General features: G+C 52.7%; 1 protein-coding gene across 1 annotated transcript; it reads right to left on the bottom strand.

Moving 5' to 3' along the window:
- Positions 1–1,892, bottom strand: SLC18A3 (solute carrier family 18 member A3; the record flags this gene model as incomplete). Its single annotated transcript, XM_081074189.1, has 1 exon — positions 1–1,892. The coding sequence occupies one exon, from the start codon at positions 1,890–1,892 to the stop codon at positions 303–305; it is 1,590 nt and encodes a 529-aa protein (XP_080930315.1). The 3' UTR covers positions 1–302.
- Positions 1,893–20,577: the final 18,685 nt, after the last annotated feature.

Raw genomic sequence — 20,577 nt, 5'->3', positions numbered from 1 at the left:
ACAGACGCACAGCTCTACACAGGGTGGCCCCCAAGTGGAGGCCGGAGCTCCTCTTCTTCTGTACCAGGAGAGCATCGCTTCGCATGCCTCGGTGCTCCACGCCCCACTGCACGAGAGAGGGAGCGACAGAGAAAGGGTCATGGAAAGGGGACCCGGGCAGGGAGAATCAAGACAGGGGCTTGCGCTTGGATACTCGCGGGGGGGGGGGTGAGGGGCGGGCCCTGAGCCGGAGCTAGCCAGTGCGCCCACAGAACAGGCACCTTGACCCGAGGGGCGGGTGGCCTGGAAGAGGAGCAGGGCTGCTAGCTGCGCGTGTAGTAGTCGTTGTAGTCGTCCTCGCATTCGTCAAACGGGCCGGGTGGGGTGCGAGATGAGCCGTCAGGGTCAGATCCAGGGCGCTCACGCAGGCGCACGGCATCGTACAGACCCTGCGGCGGCTCTTCAAGCAGCACGTCGCGCTCGGAGCGGGAGCGCGTCAGGAGACCCACGTTACGCAGTAGCAGCAAGACAGGCGCATAGAGCAGGTTGACCAGGCCCATGCCAAGGCTGAGCTGCGTAAAGCCCAGCGAGTGCACGATGTGGCCCGCCACTATGGGCCCGAGCGCATAGGCCACGGAATAGGAGATGTCGGCGATGGCATAGACGCTACCGTAGACCGAGACGTGGCGCACGTCCACGAGAAAGGCGAGAGTGGGCAGCAGAGCCGTGTCCACCAACGCAATGCCGAAGCAGAGGCCGCAGAGCGAGACCACTAGTGGTGCGAAGGAGCGGCAGGCGGGCACCACGCACGAGCTGGCGCCGATCACCGCCAGCCCGAGAGCTCCGTAGAGCCACTGCAGGTGTGGGTAGCGCGCCGCCAGGCGCACCGTGAGGTAGACGCCTAGCACGTGCGGCACGAAGGCCGGCAGCCAGACCATGCCCATCTCCCACTCGGACGCCGCCATCGTGTGCTTCATCCACGTGGCGATGGTGGGTTCGAGGAAGGCGAGGGGGATGTTGCAAGTAGTGAGAGCGCCGGCCACCACGGCTATGTAGGGGTCCAGCATGAGGCGGTGGATGGGCGTGCCCACTGGCAGGTTGGCCCGTGCCCGCGCCGCAGCGGAAAAGGGCTTGGCCACCGCCAGCAGCAAGAACGCGTCGAGAAGTGACACAGCGGCGAGCACCAGAAAGGGCACGCGCTTGCCCGCGAACTCATAGAGGATGCCCCCGAAGGGCGGTGCCACTAGACTTCCTAAGCTGATGAAGGCCAGCGCCACGCCCAGCGCGCGACTGCGCTCGGGCTCCTCAGGATACTTATCGGCGATCATGGCGATGCCAGACGTATCCGCGAAGGCCGAGCCCAGGCCTTGCAGGCTGCGCGCCGTGAAGAGCATGGCATAATCTTCCGCGAAGGCAAACAGCACAGTGGAGGCGAACATGACACCCAGGCCGATGAGCAGCGGCACGTCGTAGCTCATGCGGTCGATGAAGGGCCCGCTCAAGGGGTTCACCAACAGCTGCAGGATGGCCTTGGAGGCAAACAACACCCCGATCTTCACGTCCTCGCTCTCCGTGGGGTAGCGGGGCCGCAGGGCAGACCCGGCCGGCCAAGCGGCCGTCGGGGACTCTGAGCTGTTTACCATGTTGGCACTGGCATTGGCTGGAGTGGGCGGCAGCAGGGTGGGCACCCACACTTCGGGGGCCAGGGTGGGGTTCTCGCTGCCCCCGCGCATGTGGGCAATGTAGTCGGGTACGATGGGCACGATGACCATGTACAGCATGTTGTCCAGGAACAGCGCCACGCACACGATGACCAGCACCAGCCGCCGCTGCCGCCGGGGCTCCTGGAACGCCGCACCCACCGCCTCCGACAGCTTCGCGGCGGCCTCCCGGGCCTGGCCCGCGGGTTCCATCGCCCCAGCCGGCCGCTCTTCCGAAGACGCGTCTGCCGGGGCTGGACGCCGGCGCCCTGCAGCACAGAGATGAGGGCGCAGAACTTCGGGGCACGGTCCGCGCCGCGCAGCGCCCCCTGTGCTTCAGGTGGCTGCAGGGCTCATGGCCTTGCGCCCCGGGAAAGGCAAGGACCCTGTCCGGCGAGGCGCCGCCGCTTTTCGGAGTGGAGCCCTGGAGCAGCCGCTGCTGGGCTCAGTGGTGGTCAGGGAGGGCGGGCCGAGGGGTCCGGGACCGAGACTGAGCGCGCTGCGTTTCAGGCGCGTCTGCAGCCGCCCCCGCCGCGCTGAGAGGTTGCCCGCGCGGGCCGAGGGGCAGCCGCTGCCGCCCGACCGCCGCTGCTCGCCCCGCTGCCTCGTTCCCCTCCCCTCGCGCTGGCTCTTGCCTCCTCCGCCGCCGCCTCCTCTTTTTTCCCTTTCCACTCGGGGCTGTGACGCGGCGAGTCTCGGCCCCCAGTGGTGCCCCGGCCACTTGCGTCGCTCATGCTAATGCGACGTCGGCGGGGCGGGGGCCGGGGGCGGGGCGCGGCTGGGTGGGGGGACCCCTGGCCAGATGCGCGAAGGCTGAAAACCCAGAAAGGAGTCTAGGTACCGAAAGAGTCCCGGCCAATCCCCTGAAGATAATGGGTGTTTCGTTCGAGGAGCAGTCGTTACGCTCACGCACCTCGCCCCACCCCAGTCGGGACCCGTGAGGTCTGAGCGCGGTTTTCTCCCCCCGGGAGGGGGCGCGCAGCAGCCGCTTCACCCCGACCCCGCCGGAGAGGGGGGCGACTGGGGCTCCAGATCTCCGCCTCAGCCTGGATCTCGGCGCACAGCCGGCAAGGAGCCCCCGAGGTGAGCCGCAGCTGCGCCCATCTGTTTCAGCAGCTGAATTGTGAGGGCGACTGGAGGGGCGCAAGGCACAGGTCCCCTAAGCCTTCCTCTGGCCCCGCCCCCTGGCCCCTTCTACCCACGGAAAGGGAGGGGGAGGCGCGGAGACTGCTGGGCGGGGTTCCGACTGACCGGCCCTTCGGGAGAATGTCACAGCAGAGAATTCTTGACTTTGAGCATGTGGGGATTGAAGGCAAAAGTCGCCTTGCCCCCACCCAAGACCCGGAATATCAGCCCTGTCCCCCCCACCCTCCCCCAGCCAGTATTCCCCCTTTCCTCTTTAACGGTCCTGGTCCCCCGGCCCCACCTCCTCCCTCTCTAACTCCTCCCAGGCACTGTACGCACCGGAGGAGGCCCAGTTCTCTCCTGCGTGGCCCGCCCCCTTCCCTACCTCCTTACCCCAACCCCCAATCTCCAGAGCTGCCTCCAAGTCCCGGTGGGCTCCGGAAATGATGTGGCCTGGGTCCTCTCTTGGAGCTGCGAGAAAGCCGGTGTGGGCGCAGTGCTCAATCCCAGAGCAGGACCCAGCCGCTTTGCCCTCATCAGAGACTCAAGGGAGGCTCACCTCCGGAGAGGGCCGCTCCCGCTTGGACGCCCGGTTCTCAGCGTACAAGCTGAGCTGCCCTGGCTCCAGTGTGCCCCCCAAAGATCTTGGACTCTGGACGTCGAACGGAGTCCGTGTTCTGGTCCTCGGGCTGGCAGGAGAGAGGCTCTGAGGCAGCTGAGGTTGGGAGACTCGTGTGGAGATGACGGTTTGTCTCTTTCTTCCAGAGTCAGAGAGGATTCCTTCCATTTTTCTGGCCTCAAAAGCAAACTAGCATTGGGTCCAGCTTCTCCCCCTAGATGCTCCCAACTTCAAGGAAGCCCTGTGATGCAGTGCGATGCACGTGGGCTGTAGAGACAGGCCACGGAGATGGCTCTCAGCTCCATCACTTACTAGTTGGGTGCCTGGGAATTACTTCACTGCTCTGTCCATCAGTTTTCTTTTATCTGTAAAATGGGGGCAATACTAGAATCTACTGCTCAGTGTGCCTGGCACATAGTAAGAGCGACCGATGTAAGTGCTCGCTACTATGATTATCATCACCTATGAAATGTGTGGTTTACCTTCATTTCACAGTGTGGATCTTGTGTAGAGCAGATAAAAGGTACAGGGGCAGCCTGGCTTCCTGGCTAGTCCCTTTGCTTGGGTGGGCATTGTGAGTCCAGGCTCTGTCTTGGCTGGTGGAAGGTCCCTGGGGCAATGGAGAGTTGGCTTCTGTTTCTGAGACGGCTGTGGGATGAGGTGATGAAGAACAGGGCATCAGGGGAAAGGCAGCAGCCTGCTCCCTATTGTGTAATTTCCAGACTCACCCAAGTACCGCAGGAAAGGAGGAGAAATCCTTCCACTTAAGGAGCTGCCAGCACTTGCTCTGCAATGGCCTAACTGCTCTCTGTTTGAAGGAGGGGAAGAGCCCCAGTATGGGCACAAGCCTTGTTCTGGGTGACCGTGGGCAAATCACAGCCTCTCTCTGGGCTCCTGTCTTGCTCTCTGTTAAGTAAAGGGTGAGGGGAGAACCCTCTCACTGCAGCCCTCAGCAGAAATGGGTGCTATAGAAGGGCTTTGTCAGGGTGAGATAATTCTTTTAAATTTTAGTTGAAGGCCTTGAGTCAGTACACACACACTCTCCAGGTCATTGCAGGTTCCCTTCGGCTGGCTTTGCACACTTATGTCACCTGCCTGGCTCTCCAGTCATTTGAGTTAGAAACCTCTGGCCTCTTCTGACTCTTCCATTCTGAGGCTTTTAAGGAGGTAGTCTTCCAGTTCGCAGAGTAAATATTATTTATGCATATATTGTTTTTCTTGTCTGATTAAAAGGAGAATTTAAAGTTGAAGTTTTCTGTCCAGTGGTTGAAGAACCTAGAAGTTAGTGGAGTCTTAGAGAAGAGAAAGTTTCCCAGGGTTTTCAAGTGCAGACCCCTTCTCCCAGCCCTCTGGCCTGTATAATTCATGGCTGTCCTTGAGTATGGAGCCAAGTTGTCTCTGGGTTCATGCCTAACTCTCTGGTCCTCCGTTCCCCAATGGCAGGAAACAGACTCATTTATCAAACACTGTGGCAGGGGTGTTGTATGTGCTGTTTTATTTAATCCTCACTCAATCCTGGTGTAGTGTAGGTTCTATTTCCCCTGTCTTACTGATGAGGAAACTGGGCATAGGGAGGCTGGGTCACTTACCCAAGATCCCAGCAGTAGAGCCTGGATTTAAATGCAGGCTGAGGGACCTGTCTTGTGGTCCTTACACTACCTCCCTATTCCCTGTGCCTCATTGTGCTTCTGTTTCTCCACTTTCAGAGTGGCCACAGCGCAGCAGTGTAGAGGAGAGGGACAGATCTATGGAAGGAGGAAGGTCCTGGGCTGGCTGCCTAAATAGGCCCCAGGGACACTAAACTCCTTCACCCTCCAACTTCACTCTCAGAAGGCCACCGTTCCACCTGTCCTTCAGTAACCCCAAGGACTAGGGTGCAGGAGTTGCAGGGAGGTGAAGACCCCCTGCTTCAGCAAAAGGCTCCGTCCTGAACCTTGGCAGTTCATGGAAAACAGCCCAATTCCTGCGCGGGCCTTTGAGGAGCTGTCCAGGGTGCTGGCCCTGACTCCACCTCTTGACAACCCGCCTCCCTCAAGGGCCCCGCCCCTTGGCCTTCCTGCACCTATGGCTTCTTCAACATAACTTTTGGTAAATTCCTTTCTGGAGACGCCTTTTTCTAAGGATAACTTAAAGGCATAAGAGAATTTCTCATCCAATCCTGTTGGAGAAAATAGAAGCATTCTTTTCTTCTCATTTCTCAGCCAGACATAGGAACTGTTGCTACAGAGTATCTATCTGGTACTCATTGTAAGTCGAATGAGTAGAGGGAAGACTTTATTTATTAGACACATAGAAGTGTTATAATGTCCCAGGCACAGCTCTAAGCACTTTACAAACATTAACTCATTCAGTCCTCTTACTAACATTCACATTACCTTTTCACAGATAAGGACACTGAGGTACAATAATTTATCTATGGTCAGACAGCTCACAAGTAAGCAGCAGAGATAGGATTCAGATGCAGGCTCTCTGGCTCCAGCATGCAGCCACCCGCTGTTCTGCTCCAGAATGGCTGAAGAATATGAGATGACTTCCTTGAAAGTATCTAGCTCTCTGCCTGATACTTTGTAGGAGCTGAATTGTTATGGTTTTGCATGGATAGAGACAGTTTGGTTATTGCTGGCTGACAATCTTTCCTTCTGTCTATTGGATACAGTTGTGGTTTAGGTCTGCTGGAATCAAGTCCTTCTCCTGCTGGATTAGCGCCCTAGTGGAGTTTGCTGTGGACTCAGAGAGTTCTGGTGTGTGGGAGTCTGGGGAGGGGGTGGCAGGATAGCCTTCCTACATCTGTGCCTGGGCAAGGTCTCGTGTGTTTGGAGGGAGGTCCTGGGGGGAGATGTGGGGGGTGCTACTTTGGAGGAAGGCCTCAGCTCATCCTATACTGCTTTCTCAGAAGGTTGTGAGCCTAGTCAATTCCAAGGCCTTGCCAATTGTTGCTTCACTGAGACATCTGGTTCCTGAGACATGAAACGGCCATGTTTCTGTGGAAAAGCAGGTTGATGGTGGTGGTAGCAGTGTGTGGGTGGAGCACTTGCTCCTGATTTATTATTTCTTTGTCTCCCTGGAAGCACTTAAGTGCAGGCTTAGTTCCAACAAAGCTCGTGAGCCTCTTTGGATTCCAATACTGGGGGAGGGAGTGCAGTTTACCCTGGCCTTGCTCACTGCCAAGCCCTGTGTGCTGCTTCGGGAGGGCCTCAGGGCCTCAGCATCACTTAATTAATTTAGGCTTCCCCAGCCACATATTCTCAGATTCAAAGGAACAGAGCAGCTGTGTCAGCCTTTCCCGGAAGCCTGTGAGTCTGGTGGCTTGAAGCCAGAGGACTATGTGCCTGCCTGCCTGCCCTGGGCAAGCCTGTTCTCAGGGCTCAGACCTGCCTGTGCACAGTGTAGGTGAGCTCTCCTGGGAAAAGAAAGGGACTGCAGCTCCTGCACTGTTGGTGGGCCATGGAGCTCCTCACTACAGAGAAGGGGCTTTCCTTCTGAACCCTGACACTTCCCATGAATCATGGGGTGGTGGCCAGGCCTCAACATCTTAGTTTCTGTTCCCTGCACTCTTCCTATCCCAATCCACTGAGTCTCTCAGGCTCATCTACCTCATCCATCGAGACCATCGCTACTCTCTAATTTCCCCCAAACCCAGTCGTCCCCCATACTGGGGCAGTCATCACCTCCCAACTTGTCCCTTGTTTCCTGACCCAGCCAACTTACTTGTGTACTTATGCCAAACTTCTCTGTACAGTCCCACGCTAGCACCCACATGCCCACAGACTTCGCAGGGCTCCCTGCTGCTGGGACTGGCATTCAGCTTCTTCACCTAGAATCATGGTTTTCCACAGTGTGCCCCCACCTTTCCTGTCCTCCTAGTCTTCCCTAACAGGCCCCGGGAGCACCCACCTCTGCACCTTTGAATCTGAAGTCTCTCCGCCCATGCCCAGCTTTGCCTCTCCTAAGTTGCCATATGATCACATTCTCTGATTCCTGAAATATTGTGAACAACCTCCCTTCGCCCTCACCATGCATCCCATTGCATTTCTACCCTCTTCAGGAATTTATCCCACATGGTGGTCAACCTGTTGCCCCACACCAGCCTGAGAGCTCCTCGAAGGCAAGATCTGCTTTTCTGTGTTTAGTAATAAGATTTTGCTTGTTATGCATTCTGCAGAGGACTGGCAATAGCACTTTGCATAGGAACGGATGTGTCGGTGATTTTAAATTTCATCTCTACATTTATTAACATGAAAATTAATCACTTAAGTAATACATAGACATTGTTTATAGAGATGCTTATAGAAATTAGAATATTATGAATGTTCATTTGTGATCACAAACCCTGGTCCCTTCTGCCACCTCTCAGAAACTACCATGTGTACTGTTTTTATGTGTATTTTAAACCATTTTCTATACATATCTACGAACCCACGTAAGATGTAACATAAACAGCCTTTGTATTTAGCTAAGTATATTTTAACATATATGTAATTGCATATGTATCACTCTGTAGTTCTCTCCTTTTCCACTCAACAATATATCCACTTTAGTTTATACAGAAATAGCTCGATTTTCTTAGCTGTTGCATGGTGGATTTTTGTTTTTTTAATATGAACATACTGAAGTGTTTGCAGTTATTTATTTTCCTATGACGGACATTTAGGTTATTTCTAATTTTCAGGTGTAAGTTTCCTCGTGTGGGAGTGCTTTCCCAGGAGACACACCAACAGTTTGGTTGATCCAAGCAATCTGAGCACATTTTCCATTTTTAAAAGAAATTCCCCAGTTGCCCTCCAAAGTGCCAGCCTGTACACTCCTGCTCGTAGTGTATGACAGGACACAGTTTCCAACACCCTCACCAACATTTGCTCTTTTCTGTCTTAATCCCTTTTGTCAATCAGATGGGAGAAAAATGGTATTCATTATTGTTTTAATTGTGTAATTGTTTTAATTGGCCAAGTACCTTTTTATATGTTTATTGGCCATTTGTATTTTTTTTTTTGTAAATGGTTACTTCCTTTCACCATTTTTCTATGAGATTGCTTGTGTTTTCCTTCATGAGTTGTAGGAATTCTCATTAAGTAGAACATCATCATTAAATAGCATCACGTCATTAAGCAGACTATCTTTGCCCTGGACACGGTCAGCTAAAACCCGTTGTGACTTCACTACTAGAGTCTGTGGTTCGTACTTACTGGCGGGATAAATTAGAGTGGATGTGAAGTTGCCACACCAATAAAACCCTTCATAGCCTCTTCCTCATCAACAGGAGAGTCCAAGTTCTTTAGCCTGACATAAAAGGGCCTCTATAATCCATCTACCTCCACTGTCTCAATATGATACCTGTGTTTGATTTCTGATTCCATCAGTTTCTACCTGACTAACCTAGAGCAAATTTACTTAAATGTTTAGGGTCGGGGTTCTATAAAAGCATACAGTTGTCCCTCCTTTGCAAATTTTCTAACTCTCTGACCTTGTGCAGGTTACTTAACTTCTCCAAACCTTACTTGCACATCTATAAAATGGGTGAGAGGACAATGCCTCACAGGGTTTGGTATTGATGGGATTAGATTCTCTGTGAAGTAAGTTGCTGTAGTTGTTAATTATACCCCCTTCTGTTTGCCTAGATAACTCCTACTCATCTTTTCTGATCAAATAAAACCTCGTGTCCCAACCCACCTCCAAATAAAACTGATCCCTCTGCTTTGTGCCAAGACTGTGTATCTATCACTGTGCTTGTCACGCTGTGTTTCGAGGATGTGTTCATGTGTCTGTTTCAGATAGGGCCTGAGGTGGTAGCGTTATGCTCAGCGCCTGGTACACAACACACCAGGTAGAAGACTGTGCAATGGCAGTATAAATCTGTTTGTCACTTGTGAAGGGAATAGGGAGGGCTTCCTTATCGTGCCCCAATTCTGTTGAGCCAGGAATGGACAGAGGGACACTCAGAAGAAAGCAGAAGTGCTCCTGAAAAATACCGCAGATATACTTTGGGGAGTGCCAGGGAACAGATTTGCCCCAAGGCACATGGGCACTGCAGCCTGACTAAAAAGCTCCCCTGATTGATAGGCAAAAAGACATTTAAGGCAAACTGCCTTGTACAGGTGGGGTTGGCTCTTTTGGCAAAACCAAGAAGGTAGATGAAGGCTGCTGGGCATCTCTCTTGGTTTCAGAGGCTTCTCTTGATCCAGAAAGCGAGCACTGGCTGCTCAAAATCAGTTCCATTTTCAGACTTGGAAGTTTGGGCAGGGAAATCTCGGAGGTCAGTGCAGAGGGCGGGCAGAGAACCACCCTGGAAGGAGGTACCTGCAGATGTGTGCTGCACAGGGCACAGGGCTACAGCATGCCTGACGGCATGGGTATGTCGCCAGCACTCCGCTCTCTGCACGTAGCAGGGCTCAGTGAAAATCCCGGGGAGACACCTGTTTGGGAGCAAGTTGTTCTTGATGGGGATGCAGTGACTGTCTTCCCCGAGAATGGTGGCAACCCTCTGTGCATGGGTGATGTGATCATGGGTTCAAAATCATGTGTCTTGAAGCCTCTGAAAACAGATGCCCTCCCAGAGGGGCCCTAGGTGTGGATGTAGGTGTAAGGAGGAGGCCCCGTCTGCTGAGGGGGCGGCCCTGCAAGGCTCCTGTACTGCGCTCGTTACCCCGAGGCTCCAAGTCCTTGAGGACGGGCCTGAGTGGTGAACATGGGCCTGGAGGGTGCAGGGGCACTACAGAGTCAGCCCCGTTTCCTTGACTTTTGTCTGAGTGGCTGGAACCTGCGTGGCTTTCCCAGGCCGCCTGCCAGTGCCTCCTCCCGGCATGTGTGTGATGTAAGAGAGAGGAGGGCAAGCAGTCCTAGTGCGAGGCCTGGCCCTATGCCAGACACGAAGAAGGCTTTTACCATTATTAGCTTTCAGTCTCGTTCAATCACATTCATATGAGCTAAGTCCTCTTCTGGGCCCCATTTTATAATTGGCAGTGCAGGGGGTTGAGTAATGTACCAAGGTCACCAAGTTGTCTGATTCATGTCATTGGTTTGTCCACTTGGCCATGTGGCATCCGTGCTTTGGGGGCCTGTGGAATTCCCCTATGGCCTTCAAAGCCCTCCCTGCCTCTTTCTTCCCTATCCTGTGGGTAGGATCATAGCAGTCCCCTGGGTGTTGGGGACCATTCAGCCCCAGGTACAGAATGTCCTCCTTCTCTAGACATTCTGATCTCTGTCCTTAATCTCTCAATAGCCTCTTTGTAGATTCTGCTGCCTCTGGTGTTGCCCCAGCTCTTGACTTCTTAAACTGCTCTCACAGTCAACTTTTAAAAACATAAATCTTCCCCATAGTAGGCACTCAATATATATCTGTTAAATCAGTCATCCTCTTGTTTTGAATTCTATTGCCTAGGGTCAAGTTCACAAGCTAACCATGGCTTTCAAGCCTTTTGGTATGTGACCCCAGCTCTTCCCCCACGCTGCCTCTCCTAGCACTCCCAGCCACAGGCACACAGTAGCCTTTCCAGGACCTTTGGGTCCTGCCAGGTCTGGTCCCACTGTTGGCCATGTTTCTTTCCCAGCAGAATGGGTTACTCACCTGGGGAGCAGCCTGGCCCCCAGGCACATGCCTCTACCCTAGCACCGCCAGGAGGGCTTCTCGGGTTTGAGTTCGTGTTTTCTCCCCACTTGTATTTAATCCATCAATCATCTCCCAGGCCCACAATAGGGCCTCAGGGGCAGAAAAGCATCTGGGAAGAGTTTGTGCTGCATACACATGCAGCCGTGTGTACCAAACCCTACCCGCCCCCCACCCCACCCAAGTGAAGCATACTCTTGTTTCCACTGTATTTATGTTAAATGCTGGTTACAACCCACTAACTTGGTTTTATAACCAACAAATGGTTGGTGACCTGCATCTTGAAAAGCTTAACACTGGCTCACTTCTTCCTCACAACAACCTTATAATGTTGATAATGTTATTCCCTCCCGTTTATATCAGATGAAACAGAGACCCAGAAAGGTGAAGTGATTCATTCCAAGTCACTTGGCTAGCAAGCAACAGAGCTGGGGTTTGCACCTGGCAGGTGGCTCCAGAGCCCCTGTTCCCACACCTGCTTTTGATGATGGGTCAGTGCTGGAGGGGCTGGGTGACGTAGTGGGACAGGAGGCCGTCTTGAGCCCACTGCAGGGGCAGCTCCCAGCTCCTTACACACCCGTGGGAAGTTGCCAGAAGGAACAAAAGAGATGGAGCATTCAGGGTTGACTCCCACAGTGGCTGACTCTGCCCAGAATGTTGTTCTTGCCCCTCCAGGGACGGGGTGGCGGGGGGATGCAGTTAGCTTGTGCTGAAGTGAGAGGTATGCGGATCTCCTCTCCACCTGCAGTTGGTGCTCAGGGGATGAGCTGGGAGCAGGCAGAGCCTGGGGGTCAGGAGGGCTGGTGGATGCATGGGTGGGACTGCCAACGGCAGGACAACCCCTAACCCTGCCCGTGATTGTGCTCTGAGGATAGCCAATGTTTCACATACATGAGCTATGATCTTCTCAGATCTGTCCCCACTGTTCCCCAGCACCTAGCACTGTTCCTGGAACGTGTGGAACCAATGAAAAGTGGCTCTTTTTGGAGGTGTTCTCAGGGAGGAAAGTGACCAGAGTGCTGATTCTTTCTTGTTGAGGTACAAAAATGTTAAAACACATCTGAGAAACACTGGGGGCTGCACTGTGGGTTTGTGGCAAGATGAGATCCTGAGGCGAGGTCTCTGGGAGAAAGTCTGGGTCAGCAAGGTGGGGATTCTGACCCCCAAACTCCTGGTGATGTGGGCAATCTTAGAGAAATAGCCTATATCTTGGTGGAAAGAACTGGCCCTTTAGGGCAGGTGGCCTGGGACACTCCTAACTGACCCCAGCTCTGGCAATCCTGGCCACATGAGTCCAGTCCTACAGAGGCCCAACTCAGGGCTATTTGAGCCGGGGAGGGGACCCCATGAATAGTCCTGGAGCTCCAAATGGTGACGCGGGCAGGAACGCAGGGACTTCCTATCTGGAGATGTGAATACAGATGTGGCCTCCCTCTTCCCACATATGTGTGGGGACCTGGAACTGGGAGTGGTGTTTGTGGGGGCGGGTCAGTGGGAGGCACTCCAACTCAGTTGAAAACATGATCAGCTTTGAGTGTCGAGAAGACTAACCAGAGCATTGTTTTCCCAGGTGATTCGGATGCTGTTACTTGAACTTCATTTAAAGCTAGTTTCAAACTAACACTTGATAATGACACATATGTACATCCCTCATAAGGAACATGTCTATCTCCCCCAGGCTTTGGAGTCCCAGGGGGGTGCTTGACCATTGGTGGGGATTCCATGCCTGGCCAGGCTGGCACAGAGTGGACCATCCCCGGGTTTGTAAATGAGCAAGTGACAGGGGGACAGGTGCCATTTCCCCATCTGAACTTCTTGGATGCCATCTGGCAGCAGACTACATGACCTGGAACATTCTTCTCCTTTAGCCCAAGAGAGTGAGCAAATTCCAGCCTCCCTTGTGGAGTGTTTAGTCGGCAGGTTGATGGACTCAGAAAGCCCCTGTCTGTCCCCTAGTGGCCGGAAGGAGGGAGGACAGTGGGCCAAGCCTCGCCCCATCCAGCCCTTCTCAGCCATGCTTCGTGAGAGGATGGGACTCCATGAACACTCCCAGGGACTAAGGAAGAGCCCAGGCTGTACCCCATGTGGAAGACCACCAGATAAGACCCTCTACTCATGGTGGGAGCAAGAGTCTGACCCAGCTTCAAACCCTTGGAGAAGGGATGGAGAGAGGCACCTGGCTGAGGATCAGTCTGGGTGTTTTTCAAAAGAGAGGAAGAGGACTCTTTCCTAAGCAGGGGATGGAGCCTGGCTGGGCCAGAGGTGGGGGAGAGAGGAGATGATGGAGGTCACACCCTGTGGCAGGTGCTTCAGGTGGGAGGCTGGGCCAGGCGGCTGGGTGTGGGGGTGGGGCAATGGAGTGCAGAACCCTGGGACTCAAGGGCAGAGGCTGTGTGCCAGGCCCTGGGGAGCCAGTTAGCTTTCCACGGTGAATTGAAGGGAACCATATACGGACCCCCACGTTTGGGATTTTTATTAAGGATACAGTCCCAGATGTGGAGTGACTGGTCCAAACGGTAGGACCATTTCACAGCTCTAATGCATAAAGCCAAATGGTTTTCTAAACGTACGATGCGGGATTCCATTCCCGTTGACTATGAAGGTGCTTTCCCAGCCCCTCCCCGACAGCACCCAGGTTATTACCTTAAAAAAAAAAAAGATAAAAAACAAGCTAATAGAGAAACCATGCTGTCTTGTTTAATTACTGTCCTCTGATGATTAGAAGCCAGTGTCACACTGGCCTGCACCCAATCGTCATTGCAGCAGGGCAGATCCTCACCATGCCTCAGCCACCAAGGCTCCTTTGCATATGCTCTCCCCTCTGCCTGGAAAATCAGCCACCTGTAAGTCATTCCCTCATCTCCTGCCCATCTGCTCTTGTTAATGAAGCCTTCCCAGACCACCTGGCTTAAAATTGCACCCAGCACTTCTCATCCCCCTTGGCTGCTTAATATTTGTCCAGTGTGTGTGTCTCCCCTCCCTGGAATGGATGTCTGTGGAGGGCACGTGGAAAGGGGAACAAGATTGGGGTACAGAGTTGAATGTCAATTAGAAAGAGGGGAGAAGCCAGCCACCCCAGGGCCCAGCACTGGCTACTGGGCTGGAATGGATGGAGGGGTTGAGAATGCTGCTGAAAGGATGGGGTGCTGCCTGGTGTCTGACCCTCTGCTGCTCTTAAGGGAGGGCTGGGAGTCGGAGAATCTGACTCACTACCACCCCCAGCAGCGTGTTAATGCAGGGGACACCTCTGGGCCATTCTTTGTTTTGGCTGCAGTTTGGATGACAATTCATGATATGCAGCAATGGCTGAATCCATGGTCCCTCTGATGGGGGGTCCTGAGGGGTCCTGGAGGTGGCAGGGGCTCCAACGCCCTTGAGAGGCTGTTGAATTAATTGAGAGGGAGGGTGGGAAAGAAATGGTGTTCCTGGAGAAAGTCAGGATTCAGAAAAGCCCAGAGGTAGAGGGGGTGTTTGAGGGAAGTGGGTAATGTGGAGGAGTCGCTGTCCATAGAACCAGGTAGGGAAGGAAGGGGTACCCTCAGCTGATTATGTGTGACTTTGAAAAGGGAAGCAGGAGGGGAGAGGATCAATGACATCTACCCACTGCTGGATTGTGAATGTGCCGGGACACAACCCAAATGACCTGAGCTGTGAACTCAGCCCAGCGAGACTGATCTCTGACTCCACAGTCACTGGTCTTCCAGACCTCACTTAGCTTGTCCTGGGTCTCAATAAAGCCATCACCGAGACTGTCCCCATATCCTTCTGCCTGGGGGATCTGTACCCTTTCATCTAGGGCTTGTTCGACTCATTACTCGACTCCTGAGCTTTTCCCACACCCCCTTAGGAGGGAGCTGGTCAGAGCCTGGCCCCAGCAGGGTGTGAAGCCTGAGTGGGCTCTGTCTTAGTGAAAATCCGCAACACATCTCATGGGGGGAGACCACCACGCACAGCAGCTGGCCCCAGACTTTCTGAAAGGGACACAGATCCCAGTTGGCGAGGTGGTGTCCTCCAGTAGTCACCCGGGAGGTGAAGGAGGCACAGAGGATGGTCAAATGGCTTGTTCAGGAGGCTTGGAAATCCTAGGAGACAACCAGGAGCTTCCAGGAAGCCTCCATATCTGCAGTATTCTGCATCAGCTCCATGGAACTGGGCCAACAGGCCCTGCCACTGAATGATGGGAGGCATCGTGACCCATCAAATCCCGTGTAACGTCCTCCCTTCTAATCAGGGCCTCAGCATCAGGAGTGGGGTGGGGTGTGCAGATCTGGGGTGGAAGGTGAAGCTGCCAAATAGTGTTGGTTTGGCCTTGCTCCTGAATTTGGGAGGCCAGGCTGAGGGCTCGGAGGTGAGATGAAAGACAGGATCTGGGGGTGTCCTGGTGGAATGGAAGGCCGTATCTGGTAAAACACCTATCCTGGGAACGGGGGCCTCACCCAGGAGGATAGCTGCAGAACTGGTGGTGGAGGCCTGGAGGGTGGGGAGAGGGCAAAGTGCCCAGGACCCCAAAGAAGGAGGTGAGAACTGGGAAAGGGAGCCTAGGGAGGGGAGAATGGCCTCAGAGCTGCAACGCTGATGGCTGGCATGTCTGCACTATGTTCACTCTGCATGGAGCAACTCTCCACAGGCACCACGCTTACTCCCCAGCCACCTGGGAGCGAGATACCAGCAGTCCACAAATCCTCATCTGAAACTCTGGGCCTTATGGTTTGGGGAATTGAACATCTTTCATGTTTTAGGAAAATAAGATTGTGCGTGTACTGTATTGTTTACAACTCTCCAGCAGGATCTGGGGGAGCAGACCAAATCCATCAATATTTTCCGCAGAGAAATATACAAATATTAACACTTCACAGAAGCAATAGAGACCATAAATAGACTCATGTCAGTTCAGGCAGGTTAAGACAAGTTTTGCAGCCTTGTAAGTTACAAAAAAAAAACCCCAAAACAGAAAATCTATCTATCTATCTATCTATCTATCTATCTATCTATCTATCTATCTATCTACATACATATATATATCTTGGCTTTTATTGCTTTTTAGATTTTGAAATTGCTGATTAAGCGTTGTGTATCTGTACTCGTCCCCAAGCAGGTTCTGTGAGGTTAAGTGAGCAGGGAGTGCGGAGCTGGGAAGCGGCAGATCTGGGCTCAGGGGCAGGTATTCTGATTTCCACAACAGACTCGGCCTGTGCAGCACTGGAGGGCACCTACTATTGTTCTTACACCACATCTGTCGGAATACTGAGGACGTGGTGCTGAGAGGCCTGCTCTCTAAGATCACAGCCGGGAATGGGACACCCTGGTCATCAGGGGAGGCCCTGAGCCAGCGGCTGCCAGTGGCTCAGAACCAGCCCCCACCTCTAAGCCAGGTGCAGAGCTCTGGGGAAGGGGTTTTCAGAAACAATATCCCACGTGACCTTACCTTTGTAGTTTCTAAGGAAACGGGACCCCGGGTCCACCTCTCAGATCAGATCCTTTCACACACGGCCTTGCTCCGTCTTGACTGTCAGACACTCGCTCATCTAAATGTGTTCCTGCGCTTCGCCCTTACCCCAAATCCTTCAGTGGCCTTGTCACCTCTGGTAGGGGGCCCACAGCTGCCTGGGTGTGCCGTCTCCCTTGCTGCAGCAAGTTCACAAACATAACTTTGGCTATAATGGTGCCACCCTAGTGGTATTTATAAAATGGGTGTTGTTATCATGGATTAACAGGAACACCTCACATTCAAGTCTCAAAGCTCTTTCACACATGGTTTCTCTTAACTCCCTCGAAGACTGGTGAAGTAGGTGTGATTGCTAGCCCCATTTCACAGATGGGAAAGAGGCTTGTGTTGGTCATCGTGGTGTGCAAGATCCCCCAGTGAGTGAGTGCTGGAGCCAAGGTGCAAAGGCAGGTCTCCTGACCAGGGGCCAGGCTCTTCCCTCCTTTTGTGCCTCCCAAGGTGATGGTTCAGCTTGGCACAGGTATGTGTGACCTGGGACATGGAGCCCGTCTGCTCTGGTCCTCAGGTGGCAGGCTGCAGCCTGGGCTTTACGTAAGTAAGCATCTCAATTTCTGTTGAGAAACAAGAACGTCGGATGACTCAGGGCTCTCTTTTCCACCTGCACCGGCTTCCTAGGCTGGGTAGCAAACCGCCGTTAGACAGAACATGCCGTCGCTAGCTTCTCACAGCCCCGTCCAGCTACTGCACTAATTTCTTCTGGCTGCTTGCATCTCTCGCCTCTTGTAGGCACTTGACTTTGTGACCTCTGCTCTACCAAGTCTCTGACAAAATGGGTGACAATGTCAGCTCACATACTGCTGGGCACAGCCTCACTACTTCCTGAGGGAAGGGACGATTATTTCCATGTGCCGAGGGCCTCTAGGTATTACATACTTTGCCAGACATTGACATGGTTGATAGCTTAGCGAACCTGTGAGAAATGTAGTTTTAGTTCCATTTTACAGATGTAGAAATTGAGGTGTGGCAAGGCTTTGTGATTTGTGCAAATCCTGCATAAAGTGGCAGATCTGAGCCTAGAACAGGTGTGTCTCCTTTTGGAGTGCATGCGCTTCCAGCTGCTGTACCCAGACCTTGTTTCAAGGCTCTGTGGGCAACAGCATTATCTAATCACCTTCCTCCAGTCATCACTGGAGGGATACCCTCATGGGGTGTGACGGCGGGCGTAGCCCAGGCTTTCATGGGAGAAATCAAAGCGGAACTGGCGGAGTGTAAGGGCCAGGTCTGGATTTTCCCTCTAATTTACCAACTGGGGAACTATGGAAAGAGAGAGCTCCATGGTGTATAGAGTCTGACTTCAGCACCATGCTGGGGAGGGGCCTGGCTCAGGACTGCAGATCCTGTTCCCTGGGATTGATCGTGGGTTCCTTTCCATGAAGAGATCCAAGATAAACAGGACAAGTGCCACACCGATTACTCCAGGTAATCGGAGTGAAAAGCATCAAGGCAGGAGGAAGGTAGGCTGGAGACGGGGCAGCCCCAGTGTCTGGGCCAGGACAGTGGGGCTGAGGTGGCCAGCCTGGGAGCTGTTCTCGCAGGCAGACCTCTGACCATCCTTCCCTATTTCCGAGCTGGAGACGGGTTTAAAGCAGCAGCTGCAAGCCCCCCAATCTGACAGTGAGCTGTGTTTTATTTCTTGAAATAAGGAAACACGTAATCAATCCCTACAGTAGTGCCTGCTCATTTCGGAGAAAACTGACCAGAGCTTGGCTGTAGGTTCCCTGAGGTCCATCAGGGTCACCTGGAGGGCTTGTTAAAATGCAGAGTACTGGCCCAGCCCACTAGCAGTTTCTGATTCACTGGATTTGGATTTGGATTTCTAACAAATTCCCAGCAGGGCTTTGTTTGTCCTTGCCTGAAATTATCTTACATCTTCCTTGAATAGGCTGCTGGTCCAGAGACCACGCGGAAGACTACTGGCCTGGATGATTCCATTACTGGTCTTTGCTGCCACTGCCTGGTCATTCAGGAGAATGACATTCTGTCCTTCTGATGTGTCAATTACCTGTCCATCTATCTGGCTCTTTAAATTTTTATTTCATGGAAAATATTTTCACTGGGATAAATTATTTTACTTGTAAATTTCTCAGTGAAGATTTTATTTATCCATTGGGCTTTAAAAGCCATGATCAAATTTTGCCACTATCACTTCTACCTCCCTGAGTTTTCTTTAGGGGTCACTGTTATTAATTCCTCCATTTCATTAGTCATTTTAAATTTTTATCTGTTTTACCTATTGTATTTTGTGTTGACTATTTTTAACAAATCCTCCTCCCAACCCCGGCAATTTGGTCAAAATGTCACTGGAGTTAAAATGGCAGAGTCAAAATGGCTTCTTTGTCTGGGTCATTTTAAGATTATGAACTGACCGCTTTCTAAGAAGAATCAAGACATCTGAAATCAGCAGTTGGAAGACCTGGATTTGAATTCAGAATCTGCCCCTTGCTGGTGTGGTCTTGGGTGAGTTCCTGTTTCCTGAGGATTTAGTGCGATCATGTCTGTCAGGCCCTTGGTACACAGAAGGCGTTTTAGGGCCTGCAGAGACCCAGCTGTGTGCTCTGGGCTGCAGTATAGTCTGATGCTTCGTTCTCCCTGAAGTGGGACTCACAGGCCACCCAGAGATGAGCGCAGTCTGAGCGTTTCACTCATCTATATGCCCGTCTTTGTACAGTACCCCTTGGCCTCTAGGCATTATTACATACTGGCAGGGGAAACTGGGGTTCAGAGAGAATCCCCGCGGCCCTGGTCTGTGGAGTCGGTGGGGCTTGCTCGGCCATGGGGGCCTGAACCTGGTGGATTTGCCTGTGGCCTCAGTCAAGCCCCTCTAAGGACTGTTAGGTGACTGTTTCAGCAAGAAGTGAGGAATGTTCTGACCTCTATCATCTTCTTTGGAACAAATTTGTGGGTCCATGGTGACAGCTATAAACATTTCCTTAGTCCTATTTGAGGCATAAAGAGACAAGTTCTTCCCCAATTTATTTAAGAAATATATCAAAAGAGTAAATAAGCAGGATTTTAATAGAAAGGGGTTTTCAAACATCTGCTCGAGACAAAAGCTGTGTGTTGTCGTCCCTCAGAGCAGAGGCGTAAACCACTATTATTTTGGAAGACATGGCTGAGGTCTTGGTGTGCCTTACGAATGATGAGGAGATGGTCTATGCCTGTCCCAGGAGAGGGAGAATCTCTTCCGGCAGTGCTTGGCAGTATTGGCCCCACCCAGGGCATTTTCCTAGGGTCTCTCGTGGCAAGAAGCATCATTATTGTACTTAGGCTTGGGGAAATGCTGACTGACAGTGAATGCCAAACTACTTAGTGCCTGAAGTTTGACTTCACTTTGCCTAATTTTAGTTCCCCAAGTTCTTTGATTTCTGGCAGCTGGTGCCTTATCTTCTGAGGGTATTTCAGATCGTGGGTGAAGAACAGGATCTGGCTACATTAAACAAGGTTAAACAGGTTGGGTTTGCGGGCTTTTGTTGTTGTTGTTGTCTTTTATTTTGCTGCAGAACTTCTTGGAAATTTAGTGAGCTTCCCCAGTGTCTTCCAAAGTTATCTGGCCACTGAGCATTTTTGCTTCTCTTGGGGATCATCTTAAGGGATTAAATGCTGGGGAAGCTCTGGTGTGTTAACCATGACTTGGGGATAGAAGCAGAAGTGAGCCAGCCCATCTCAGGGCTGCTCTGGACCCTTCTGTGTGCCGAGGTTTCTTAAAGGGGACCTGACCTTTTCCGCTTTGACCAATGACCATTGTCATGCAGGGTGTCACACGGGGTCTCAGCTCCTGCTCCCCACATGAGAACACAGAATACGGCTAGGCCAAAAAGGAACACCCACGGAGCCATAGGGGAGTCATACCACTATATTCTCGCTGGCGGCTGGGCGAGACACATGAAGTAGGATCCACATGATCTGCAACCCGCCATCCACTTCTCTGCCTGCCAACCAGCCAACCAACCAGCGCAGCCACAGCAGCTGCATCAGCAGCCAATTGGCCAACTGGCTACAGCCAACTCCCCGAGCCAGCACCCCCCACCCCATGCGAGGCCCTGGAAAC

The sequence above is a fragment of the Rhinolophus hipposideros genome (assembly GCF_964194185.1).
Source record: "Rhinolophus hipposideros genome assembly, chromosome: 15".
Classification (NCBI taxonomy): domain Eukaryota; kingdom Metazoa; phylum Chordata; class Mammalia; order Chiroptera; family Rhinolophidae; genus Rhinolophus; species Rhinolophus hipposideros.
The sequence above is the reverse complement of the archived record's forward strand: the minus strand, read 5'-3'. Positions and strand labels throughout refer to the sequence as shown.